Source organism: Sciurus vulgaris (assembly GCF_902686455.1).
Source record: "Sciurus vulgaris genome assembly, chromosome: 2".
Lineage (NCBI taxonomy): Eukaryota > Metazoa > Chordata > Mammalia > Rodentia > Sciuridae > Sciurus > Sciurus vulgaris.
The window spans coordinates 2807740-2820197 of record NC_136462.1 but is presented as its reverse complement, the minus strand read 5'-3'; the positions used below and the strand labels follow the sequence as shown (position 1 = coordinate 2820197).

Here is a 12458-nt window from a genome sequence, read left to right as displayed (position 1 = left end):
CGCAGCTTGCTCTGGGCCCTGGCATCTTGGTGCCCGCCAGTCCTGTTTCATCTGAGGGCAGGGGTGGCCACAGGGCACACTTGGAGATCTCTCTTATGCTTTGGAGGGACGCCAGTGATGGTGCCGTAAGCCCAGGCTGAGTGGTCACCTGCGGGCTCCCCAGTCCCATCCCTCCCTGCCGCGCCTCAGTTCCCCAGCGCACCTGGGTTGGGTTCTCCCGAGGCTCTCCTCCGCCTTTCTGCTGACCCCAGTTCTGCGGGACACAGGTCCTCGGCGGGGTCAGAAGCGGCAAGCCCAGCCCGAGGCTTGCGTGCTCGCTCAGAACACCAGTGCTCTTACCTCTCCCGGGCGTCGAGGGCCTGCTGCCGGGAGGCTTGTGGTGGCAGCTGAGTGTCCCTGCACCTCTGCCCGCAGCGCCTCTGCCCTGGGGTCTGGGGCCCGCCGACCCCCACCCTCTGGCTTCCTTGCCCCTGTTCTGCGCCCCTGCCAGCCTCTCCTGCCCAGGGCTTCATTCCTTCCCTGCCCGCTGACCTCATACGGGATCGGCTCTGGCCGCATTCCTGCGGTGTCGGTGCCCGTGCTGAGGCCTCGTCCGCTGTCCCGACTCGCCATGGCTCCTCGTGCCCTGTAATTAGCAGCCAGCTGGGTGGTGGGTGGGGCTCAGATGCCTGTTCTACCTGCCCCCAGGTGAAGGTCATGCTGCGCATCTGGCCAGCACAGGGGGCCCAGCGCTGTGCCGAGTCCACGTCCTTCCTGAAGGTGGACCCCCGGAAGAAGCAGGTGACCCTCTACGATCCAGCTGCCGGGCTCCCGGGCAGTGCTGGCCCCCGGCGTGCTGCCACCACAGCTGTCCCCAAGATTTTTGCCTTTGATGCCATCTTCCCCCAGGACTCGGAGCAGGTACAGTGGGCGTGGCTCCCGGGCCAGGGGACCATGGGTGGAGTCTGCCGTGACTGTGGAGAGTGAGCCCGTGGCTCCTTCGCCCCAGCCTGCCTGCCTCTGCAGGCGAGTCTTCCAGGCGGCGCTGGGTATTTTGGAGCCACTGTCCTCCAAAGCTGGCTCTGTTTTACCCTGGATGCGGGGCACTGATGCCCCCATGGTCCTGCGTGCAGCGTGGCCATGCATCTGCGTGCATCATCTGGCATCCTAGGTGTGTGTCCGGGCCGGCAGCAGTGCCGACTGGCCATGCCAGCACGTCTGGCATGTGTTGTGTCCTCTTGCTGTTGGTGCATGTCCGTTCTTCCTGTGCATGTGAGCGCTGTGTGCTTGGCGGTGTCTGCCAGCTCAGCTGCCCGTGAGCTGACCCCCTGCATGTGTCCAGGAAAGGCCTGGGTTTCCAGGTGTGGCAGAAGGTGGGTGGCACAGCCCCATGGCCCACACCTGCCGGGTCCCTCCACCCCTAGGCTGAAGTGTGCTCCGGGACAGTGGCCGATGTGCTCCAGTCTGTGGTCGGCGGGGCCGACGGCTGCATCTTTTCCTTTGGCCACACGAGTCTTGGTAAATGTTCCCTGTACCCTACCCCATCTTTGTTGCTGCCATCACTGAGCCTAGGTCCTGATTGTGAGGAATGTGGCTTTCCCTGTGGGCATGTAGGTGGGGTCTCACGGGAGGAAGCGCGAGCTTCCCAAGCTAGGAGGCAGAGGGATGGCCGTGATGAGGAGGCCCCGGTCTCAGTGTCCCTGGTGATCCCTGAGGACCCCATGCTAGGCCTAGGGCACTTCCCATGACGGTGGGGCTCCCGGTCACGTGGCCGTGCTGGGCCCTCATGCACCCTGTGGCTCCCAGGCAAGTCGTACACCATGATCGGGAAGGACAGCTCGCCCCAGAGCCTGGGCGTGGTGCCCTGCGCCATCTCCTGGCTCTTCAGGCTGGTGGAGGAGCGCAAGGAGAAGACAGGCACGCACTTCTCCGTCCGCGTCTCTGCCATGGAGGTGTGCGGCCGGGACCAGAACCTGCGCGACCTGCTGGCTGAGGTGGCTTCTGGTAGCCTCCAGGACCCCCAGTCTCCAGGCGTGTACCTGCGGGAGGACCCCACGTGTGGGTCACAGGTGTGCCATGCCACTGTCCCTCCTGTGGGCAGAGGGTGGGCAGGGCTTGGGGGCTGCTTGACCCTGAGCCCCTGAGGGCGTGGCGGCCTCTTCCTTCTCCAGCTCCAGAATCAGAGTGAGCTGCGGGCCCCCACGGCAGAGCAGGCCGCCTTCTACCTGGACGCGGCGCTGGCTGCCCGCAGCACCAGCCGGGCAGGCTGTGGCGAGGATGCCCGGCACAGCTCCCACCTGCTCTTCACCCTGCACGTCTACCAGTACCGCGTGGGCGAGTGTGGCCAGGCAGGAAGTAGGTGCCCCGGTTGGGGAGCTGAGGCGCTTTCCGCGGGCTTCTCCTGAGGCTCTCGCCCTGCGCTTACAGAGTCCGGAGGCCGCAGCCGTCTGCACCTCATCGACCTGGGCAGCTGCGAGGCACCCGGCAGGGGTGGAGAGGCCACTGGGGGACCCCTGTGTCTGTCCCTGGCAGCCCTGGGCAGCGTCATTTTGGCTCTGGTCAACGGGGCCAAGCATGTGCCCTACAGGTGAGTTTGGCACTCGCCGGGGTGGCCCTGGGGAGTTGGCCACAGTCATGTCCAGGGTCAGGGGCAGACAGCCCTGCTCCAGCCCTGTAGCCCACACCCCGCCCAGCGTCCCACCCTGAGGCCCTCTCAGGTCTGGGCCTCTGAGCCTCTTGGGCCCTCAGGGACCACAGCCTCACCATGCTGCTGCGGGAGTCCCTGGCCACCACTGGCTGTCGGACCACGATGATCGCCCACATCTCAGATGCACCTGCCCACCACGCCGAGACGCTCAGCACTGTGCAGCTGGCTGCCCGCATCCACCGCCTACGCAGGAAGAAGGCCAAGGTGGGCTCCGTCCCCCACTGCCTTCCGCCCGAGGGCTCCAGCTGCAGTGCCCTCTGCAGGGCGTCTGGGGGTGCTACAGCAGGAGTCCTGTCCTGGGCGCTCTGTGCATCCCGCGGCCCGGCCTGGCTGAGCCCGAAGTCCCTGGTGCAGTGGGCAGAGTGGAGCTGCTCCCAGTGGGTTTGTGGTTGTCCCACCTGGTAGATACCCACGTGCATGTTGACTTGGGCGCAGCCCAGCAGGGGCCTTCCTGGGCGCATGTCACCTGGGGGGGGGGGACTGTGGGGTGTCGTGGGGTGGGGCAGCACTGAGTCTGATTCCTGGGCCTGTTCTGTGGCGTTTCCTGTCTGAGCTCCTTTTCCTCCCGTGGAGCCGGTTTGTGCTGGGAAGACTGCCGAATCCGCCTAAGTCTAGCGCAGGTCCCGGCAGGGGCAGCTGCTGGACCACAGCGTGTGCTGTGGGGAGGCCAAGGGCTGTGGGGGAGGCCAGGTGTGGGTGGAGGGGCATGCTCACGGGCTCTGCCTTGCCCCCAGTATGCGTCCAGCTCCTCGGGCGGGGAGAGCTCCTGTGAGGAGGGCCGGGCCCGCCGCCCCCCACACCTTCGGCCCTTCCACCCGCGCACGATGGCTCTGGATCCTGACCGCCCCGTGCCTGGCCTTCCTGGCGACCCTGACTACTCATCCAGCAGTGAGCAGTCCTGTGACACCGTCATCTACGTGGGTCCCAGCGGGGCTGCGCTGTCCGACCGGGATCTTACCGACAACGAGGGTCCGCCTGACTTCGTGCCCATTATCCCCGCACTGAGCCGCCGGTGGCCCTCGGAGGGCCCTCGGGACGCCGACCACTTCCGCTGCAGCACCTTTGCGGAGTTGCAGGAGCGGCTGGAGTGCATCGATGGCAGCGAGGGCCCCTGGGGACCCCCAGGCGGCACCAGCGGAGCTCAGGCCAGCACCGCCCGAGGCAGCAGGAAGCTCTCGCCCCCCGAGGCTGCATCCCCCAGGAAGGCCGTGGGCCCCCCGATGGCTGCCAGCACCCCTCGAGGCAGCCCTGGCCCAGACACACACCGGAGTGCCCCTGAGCCCTCCAAGGCTGGTGTCCAGGGTGACCAGAGAAGGGACAACAGCACCTGGCCTGAGCCACCTGCCCCAGACACGGCCACAGGGGGCGGAGGCAGGAGGCCACTGCCCAGCCCGGCCCCTCCGCCACCTCAGCAGCCAGAAGCTTGCGAGGCCCCTGCAGAGCCTGGGGGAGGGGGCGCCGGCAGTGTGGTGCGGACACCCCCCGTGGGCATGAGCGGGCAGGCGGGCCAGCCCCCTCCCTCCCCGGACGTGGCCTGCCCCTGCCCGTCTGCTCGCAGCCTCCGCCTGGAACGGGGCTTGCTGACCACCACGGTGACCTTGCAGCAGCCGGTGGAGTTGAATGGCGAGGATGAGCTGGTGTTCACGGTGGTGGAGGAGCTGCCCCTGGGGGCGCTGGCAGGGGCCCCGCGGCCCTCCAGCCTGGCCAGCTTTGGCAGCAACTGCTCCCTGCAGGCCCTGGCCTCTGGCTCGCGGCCAGTCAGCATCATCAGCAGCATCAACGATGAGTTTGATGCCTACACTTCTCAGGCACCCGAGGGTCCCAGCAGCTCTGTGGGGGCTCTGGAGGGCGCAGCCTGGGCCAGTGGCAGCTCTGGCCCATCCATCGGCTCCTGGCTCAGCGAGGTCAGCGTGAGCACTGCTGAGAGCCCCAGCCCCACACCAGGGCCTCCCTTTAGCCCCGACTGGCCAGCAGGGCCTGGTCCCCCAGGAACTCCTCCCCTGAGTGGTGTCCTGGAGGACAGCAGTTGCAGGCCAGTGGAGCATGGTGGGCCTGGCAGTTCTGGTCCAGCTCGCAGTCCTCACCCCCGGGAGGCCACCGCAGCGGCCCTGCCTCGACCTGTCAGGGAGCCCTGGGCCGGGTCTCCACGGGGGGCAGCTGCAGTCCAGACCATCCACTCCAGCCTCCCCCGGAAGCCCAGGACTACCTCCTCAGCCGGCTGTGCGGGCTGCACTCGCCCAGGCCGGAGCCCACCCAGCCCTGGGGGCCCATATGAGGACCCCTGGCTGCTCCGTGCTGATGACTGTGCCGTGCTGCCGCTGGCCTCTGCTGCTGGGGCCTCCAGTCCACCCGTTGGTGCCCCCTGGCTGCCGGAGGCGCAGGTCATGCTGGCTGGGGCCCAGAGGGCAGTGGATGTGTGTGAGGTGGCAGCCAGGGCAGGCCGCAGACCTGAGGCTGTGGCTCGGATCCCACCGTTGCGGAGGGGTGCCACCACTCTGGGTGTGACTACACCTGCCATGTCCTGTGGGGACACCCTGGCCGAGGCCATCTGCTCTGGCAGCCTGAAGTCTTCCCCCAACAGCAAGAAGAGCTTGGCTCTCAAGGGGGGCTTCTTCCCGAGGCCCAGTGGGGCGGTTCCCCCAGCTCCGCCCGTGCGGAAGTCCAGCCTGGAGCAGAATTGTGTGGGGTCAGCCCCTCCCCAGGCCCTGGGCCTGCACCGGGCAGGGGCCGCTGCTGCCTTCCGCGGGGAGGAGGAAGCCAGGCCCAGCAGCCGGGCTGACCACTCCATTCCCAGGGCCACGGCCAGCCTGAAGGCTCGTGCTGGCAAGATGGAGGTGACGCACCGTCCCGCTGGTCACTCGTCCCTGGAGCGGTGTGAGGGCCTGGTGCACAGCAGCAGCAAGGTCAGGGAGGCCCCTGGGCGGCCCCCCCGGGCTGTGCCCAGGCTGGGCATCCCACCCACCAGCCCCACGCCCGGGCCTTCCCCTGCCTGTCGGGGCAGCCCTGCTAAAAGCATGGGCGCCCCCAAGCCCCCAGCGGGTGGGGCCAAGGGCCGCAGCCTTGTGACCAGTGGGTCTCGGGCCGTGGGAGCACCTGTGAAGCCACTGGGCCCTGCAGCGAGCAGGACCCCTGGTGGCCCCATGATGGGCCCCCGGGCAGCTCCCCGGGCTGCACCTGGCCTCGGGGCCAAGGCAGGCCGTGGCACCATCATGGGCACCAAGCAGGCGCTCCGGGCTGCCCACAGTCGTGTCCACGAGTTGGCGGCCAGCGGAGCTCCTGGCAGAGGCCCTTCTTGGGGCTCAGCTGACTCGGACAGTGGTAATGACAGCGGTGTGAATGTGGCGGAGGAGCGACCGCCTGCAGGCCCAGCCCTGCCCTCCCCCTACAGCAAGGTGACCGCGCCCCGCAGGCCCCAGCGCTACAGCAGCGGCCACGGCAGTGACAACAGCAGCGTGCTCAGCGGGGAGCTCCCGCCCGCCATGGGCCGCACTGCGCTCTTCTACCACAGTGGGGGCAGCAGCGGCTACGAGAGCATGATGCGCGACAGCGAGGCCACCGGCAGCGCCTCCTCGGCCCCTGACTCTACCAGCGAGAGCGGGGCCGCCTCCCCAGGCGCCCGCTGCCGCAGCCTCAGGTCCCCCAAGAAGAGGGCCATAGGTGGGTGGTGCCGGGCACCTGCCTTCCCAGGGGCCCTGTGCCCGGAGCCCCTCTGCAGCTGGCTTGGGGAAGGGGCCCCTGGCACGGCCTCACGGGCGCCGGCCTACGCAGCCCCTGACAGTCAAGCGCGCCTGGGGCGCCCAGGGAACAACATGGGGCCCTCCACAGTTCACCGGCCAGCAGGGGCTGGATAGGTGGAAGCTGTCCTCAGATCCAGGTCCCTCCTCAGTTTAAGCGTTGGATGTTCCGGCACAGGGTGTGTGTGGCCCCCAGGTGGTCCACGCGTCATGTGTGTCCTCTGACCCCCGTGCTGCCTGAGGTGGGCTCATCCCTGTCCAAGCACAGTCACCCAGCTGGGGCCCCAGGGAGCCAGTCGAGGGCCTGGGTGTGAGTGAGTCCTGGCCTTCAGGCTTCTCCCTGGTGCATGTCCCAGCTGCCTGCAAGTCCCTGCCAGGGCTGTGGCAGTTGGGACAGTGTATGGCTCCTCTGTCTCAGGGCAGGGGGACCCGGGAGGCTGACCATGCAACTCACTGTAGGGGTGCGGTGGCCATCTGGGTGGTAGAGGGCTGGGACTGGGCCCTGGCCTCTGCTCACCAGTGTTCGTCTCTGGCTCTGTCCAGGACTGCAGCGGCGGCGGCTGATCCCAACCCCGCTGCCTGACGCTGCTGCCCTGGGCCGCAAGCCCAGCCTCCCTGCACAGTGGGTGGACCTGCCGCCGCTAGCTGGTGCTCTGAAGGAGCCCTTCGAGATCAAGGTGTACGAGATCGATGATGTCCAGCGCCTGCAGCGGCACCGCCAGCCCCCGCGGGAAGAGCCCGCCCAGGTCAGGACTGGCAGGGCCTGGGAGCTTGGGTGGCAGTGTGTGCTCTGGGGCATGGGCGACCCCTGGATCTCCTGCTCTTGCCCACAGCTCCCCCAGGATGTGGAGAAGGTAGGAGCCAGCCCTGCCCGCCCCGAGCCTGTGGTGGCCCTTGGCACCTGCCTTGGGCAGAGGTGGCTGGAGGGCACTTGAGCTGCCACTGCTGCTGCCCCAGGAGCCCCGGGCGTGGCCCCTACAGGGCCTACCTTGTCTGTGGGGCCCCGCGTGTGCCTGGTGAACGGAGGGAGGCCAAGGCCGGGTGCTGGGGGCCCCGGGGAGAGCCACAGCCTGCCTGTGGCTGCCTGTCCTCCAGGCTTGAGCCCACTTGCGCCTGTCCCTTGCTGCCAGGGCCCGGTGTGTGTCAGCTCCAAGCAGCGGCTGGCGGAGCGCAGGCAGCAGCGGCTGCGGGAGGTGCAGGCCAAGCGTGAGCACCTGTGCGAGGAGCTGGCCGAGACGCAGGGCCGACTGATGGTGGCGCCCGGCCGCTGGCTGGAGCAGTGTGAGTGGCCGCTCCCCTGAGCAGGACGGCTCCTGCGCAGGCGCCCGCCCGCCCGCACGCATTGGGAGGTCTGCTGGGCCCGGGCACCCGTCCTAGGACTCCAGGGAGCCTGGCTGCCGCCCTGGCCCCTGGCCTGACCCTGGCCCACCCCTTCCAGTCGAGGTGGACCCGGAACTGGAGCCTGAGTCTGCCGAGTACCTGGCAGCCCTGGAGCGGGCCACGGCCGCCCTGGAGCAGTGTGTGAACCTGTGCAAAGCCCACGTCATGATGGTCACCTGCTTCGACATCAGCGTTGCTGCGGCCGCTGCTGTGGCGGGGCCACAGGAGGTGGACGTCTGAAGCTGGATGGGACACCTGGCCCAGGAGGGGTGGTCAGGGTGTGTGAGGACAGGACGTGGATGGAGTGAGGATGTGCTGGAGGTTGGAAGGAGGATGTGGGGGTCTGTGCGGGACTTGGGGGTTCAGAGAGGAGATGGAGCGTGGGGAGGGGAGGGCCGGCCGGCCACAGACGGCGAGTGAGCACAGAGACGGACTGTCGCCCTGAACAGCCATGCAAGTGCCTTTGACCTTGAGTTGGACTTTGCTTCTTTTCACATTTGGTGCTATGGACTCTAGACACCAGCAGACGGGCGGTGCTGGGCCGTCGCTGGGCGGCTCCCCTGCCCGGGCCGCGGACCTGGCCTTCCTTGCCGAGGACGTGCCTGTGCTCACCAGCTCTTGGAGTGCTGGAGTTCTTTTCCTTCACAGCCGCTGCTCTTGGCAGAGTGCACGGCACCAGTGGGGTCTCCCGAGTTGGGAGGGCCACCTCGGGTCCCCTCCCATCCCCGAGGCCTCTGCTGGTCCCGAGCGAGGACTCGGTGAGGGTGGAACCCCGGCTACACGTTGCCTTCTTCCACGGCAGGAATTCTTACCAAAACCACAGCAAAAAACAAAAACCACTACCAACAGACGGGGTTGGGTTTTGTAAGGTTCTGTTAGGTCCCTATTTTTGTATCGTTTTGCCTATGAACGTGGGATTTGCAGTGGGGGTTTGAAGACAAATGATCTATCTTTTTATGGTTTTCTATGGAAGGCATTCCTGGCCGGGCTCCTGGCAGCTGCCAGAGAGGGCTCTAGCTGGGGGGCGCCCCGGGTGGCGCGGTGCCTGCCCAGCCGAGTGAGGTCCCCTGCCGGCACCTTCACGTTTCGGCCATTGTGCTTTCTGTAGGGCGCTCAGACCTTTGTACAGATGTGTAGATAACATCTCGCCACAGTTTTTATTTGTGAATTAAAGATGCACCAGTTGTTCCCACGGCTCTGGTTCACTGCCCCTCACCCCAGGGTGCCACCTCCAGGAGTCACTGGGCGAGCAGGCCGCAGAGGGTGGGAGGGACGTGCCTGTGCACAGAGGCTCTGGTGAGCCATGCTGGGGACTCTGCCTGCCTGGGCCCTGTGGCCACACCGTGCAGGACTGCTAGCACACTGTCAGGTGACCAGGCAGGCTGGGATTCGAACCCGTGCTTCTTCTCTGACCCCCACGTCACTCTGTTCTTGGCCCCGAGTAGATCTTGGGGTCCTGAGGCTGGGCAGGGAGCCAGCCTGCTCCTGGTGACTGACGGCTGAAATGGGTGACGCTGACCCCTCAGAAGGGGATTCTTTGTTCCCCGCCTGCCTTCCCAGGAGACAGGTGCACACCTGTGGGCACCCAGAGCTGGCAGGAGCCCCATCCCGCAGGGCCAGTGCCTGAGTAGGGGAGGGGAGGCTCTGACCTGGCTGCTTGGTCTCCGTCTGCTGGGCTCTCGGGAGCTAGCTGACCAGAGCCCTGCGCCCTGAAGTTGGAGCGCTTGCTACCCCAGCCTGGGGGCTTTCTTGTCCACCTGGCTGAAGCGCCTCCTGTGCCCTCTCACCTTACGCCCCTGCAAGCCCATGCCAGTGTCCCCACCGGCAGGTCTATGGAGGCTACCTCTGGGCGTCCACCCTCTCTCTGCTCCCCCAGGCCTCTGGCTGCTCCACCTGGGGCTGAGCCTTGGTCCTGGCCCTGGGCAACTATGTGCTGCCCCCAGGCTCCCTGCCCCTGCCAGCAGCTGTGTCTGCAACCCCTATACCTGGGAAGCCCTTGCCCCAGGGCGAGCTCTGCTGGGTGCACCTCTCCTGGCTCTAGGTGGTAAGCGATGGCCTCTCCTTGGTGGCCCTACCCGGGCCCCTCCCTGTGGTATGTCACACTGTGTGTGGTCTCTGCCTATCTCCCAGCCTAGGTGGGGCCCTCGGGTGGGGTGGGGTCTGAGTCATTTCTGCACCCCCAAGCAGCCCGAGGCTGGGCCCCAGTGGGGCTGGGTGCTGGCTCAAGGAAGAATGAACAAGCAGCCGAGCGACTGAATCTCCTTGGGAGGCTCCGGCTGGGCAGAAGCAGGCCAAGGAGAATGCCCTGAGGGTTTACAGAACACTACCTGGACCCTCTGTTGTCCCCAAACAGGTCCAGATCTCGTGGCCACTGTGCTCAGGCCCCTCCTGAGTTTCTGCTTGCTCCCTGCTGCAGCAGGCATGGGGCCTGCCCAACCCATTGGCCCCGACTCCCAGGCCCTGGTCTTCTACTCTGAAGGCAGAACACAGACTTCTGGGAAGGGCGAGGTCATTTGTAACCAGTCAAATGCCATTCAAACTGCTCTGTCTCTGAATCTGGAGGACTCAGTTGGGATGGGAGGGGAGAGGAGTGTGTGGCGTGCAGGGTGGGACATTGCTCAGGAGGGAGGCTGAAGACCACCGTCCTGTGATTGGTGCCTGTGCTGATCACTGACCTTCTGCATAGAAGCACAGTGCTCAGGGACAGTGCTAGCTGAACACAGGGCCTGCCAGGGCCCTTGGTCTGTATTTGGGTCTGGGTACTCACTCCCAGCATGCACCTGTGCTGCAGCGTTAGGAGGCGAGGAGCCTGGACAAGTCCTTTCCTTCTGCAGAGACTGCTTGGCCTCCTCCCTGTCCCTCTGCTCTCCAGGGAGCCACTTTGGGTCTGCACTACTTGTGCTGGCCTGGGGCTTATTCGGTCAGGCCCAACTGGGGCAGGCTGGCCCACAGTCCAGGCCAGGCCCAGGAGGGCGGTGTCTGTGTTCTGGACAAGGACTCCTCTGTCCTCGGCTGGCCTGGGAGGCTTTGTGGGCTTTCATCTGGGACATCAAAGCCCTCAGCCCTGTCATTACTTGCTGGGAACCCCGTGGGGAGCAGCGGGAACCCACTACACCCATTTTATGGATGGGAAAGCTGCAGCTGCCCAGGACCCAGCCTTTGACTGACGCCAAAGCCAGCATGGACCTCTAGTGCCACCCCAGGGTGCAAGGGGACTGTGCACCCTGCTCACTGAACATCGGGAGACTGATGTTCAGGGAGTGCTTCAGCCCTGTGTTCTTCCTCCATGGAGCGAGGACAGGTCGGACCTCGGGGGGGTGGGGTGCCAGCGCCAGGTGAGCCTGGGCAGGAGTAGGGGTTGTGGGGAGCCAGCTACTGATGGCCTGTGGCCGGGAGGAGGTAAGGGCCTGGATGGGTTAGGGCCAAGGGGAGCTGCGTGCCTGCCTGGGCTGTGTGGGGCTTGGGCGGGAGGCAGCTCAGGTGGTGGCTCTCACGACCACAGGTCTGGCCTGGCACTGGGCCATCTGCTCCCCTGGGGCAAGGTGCCCGCCTGACTCACCCAGCGAGTCAGGGCCTGTTCTGCTTGCCCTACCCACCCCAGCCCTGGCACTGGGGGACACAAGGGGTAGGGGGAAAGGAGCAGGGGGCTGGGAAGAGACCGGAGCTGGGGTGGGAGCAGGCCTATGAGGCAGGAGCCACCTGATGGGGGCCCTGGGGGCTGCCCGCCCCTCCCGCTCCCAGCTCCCTGGTTTCCCAGACCTGCTGCCCGCAGGAGGCTGCTGTCCCCAGAGGCTGCTCTCCAGGTGGGGGTATGGGACTTCCTTTCTCCAAGGACAGGTCAGCAGGGGGGAGGAGGACCCAGAGCCCCTGCCTCCCTGGGACGGAGGGCCGGGGGCCCAGTGGGTGCCCTGGTGCCAGGGGACAGTGTGCGGCTTCCAGGGCGAATGCTGGTTCTCAGGTTCCCGAGATCCCCTTTTCAGGGTCACCGTCACAGAAGTGGCAGACACGACTCAAAGCCACCGCCATGGGGAGATGGCAGGGGGCAGCGGAGATGCACTGGGCGCTGGACCCTGAGGACAGGGAGTGTGGTCACTGTGGCGGCCGAGCCCTGTGCCTGGCAGACAGCAGCTGCATTCTGTAGCCCAGGAGGCAGCTTGGCCCTCTTCCCTCTCTTGGCTTGTCTGTCTCCGACTCTGGCCCAGGGGAGGCCAGGAGGACTGTTTTGCTCTTGACCTCTCCATCCGGGAAAGGCAGCTGGGCATGTCCGTGGGGTCCTCTCTGGGTCTTGACCCACTGCGGCTGAGTGGGAGCAGCCTGAGAAACCCAGGTGACGGACTTCAGTAAGCAGCAAGGCCATTTCGCAGATGCCCTCCTGGAGTCTGGGCGGGAGGGGAATCGGCAAGCCTGGCCCTTCTCTGAGCCTTGGTTTCCTCTCAGCCCATGTTAGAGTTTACGTGTGTCCACGCTGAAGGCCTGTCCCCACCTGTCTTTTTCCCAGTGCCAGCACTGGCTGCCTTAGGGTGCATGGTGCTCTGTGCTCTGTGGTCATGGTCCCAGCCTTGGACAGGGGACAAAGGGCCCTGCGCCAGGGGAATCTGTGGAGACCCCTGCTTGTGATCACACCCTCCCAGGAGGCCCCGCCCACAGCTGGGAGGGCA

The 12458-nt window shown here is 66.4% G+C and overlaps 1 protein-coding gene across 8 annotated transcripts in view; it reads left to right on the top strand.

Annotated features, from left to right (window-relative positions):
- Positions 1-8988, top strand: part of KIF26A (kinesin family member 26A) — a 37600-nt gene extending 28612 nt beyond the window's left edge. For 4 of the 8 annotated variants that reach the window (XM_079130021.1, XM_079130020.1, XM_079130023.1 and 1 more), the window contains 10 exons: positions 688-900; positions 1404-1497; positions 1786-2048; positions 2151-2334; positions 2407-2566; positions 2728-2890; positions 3421-6343; positions 6964-7274; positions 7551-7701; positions 7859-8988. In XM_079130021.1, the coding sequence (XP_078986147.1) occupies positions 688-900; positions 1404-1497; positions 1786-2048; positions 2151-2334; positions 2407-2566; positions 2728-2890; positions 3421-6343; positions 6964-7274; positions 7551-7701; positions 7859-8040 (4644 nt within the window). In that variant the 3' untranslated portion in view covers positions 8041-8988. The remainder of the gene's footprint in view (positions 1-687; positions 901-1403; positions 1498-1785; positions 2049-2150; positions 2335-2406; positions 2567-2727; positions 2891-3420; positions 6344-6963; positions 7275-7550; positions 7702-7858) is intronic. The other 4 variants (XM_079130022.1, XM_079130025.1, XM_079130024.1 and 1 more) reach the window with 2 other exon arrangements.
- Positions 8989-12458: the final 3470 nt, after the last annotated feature.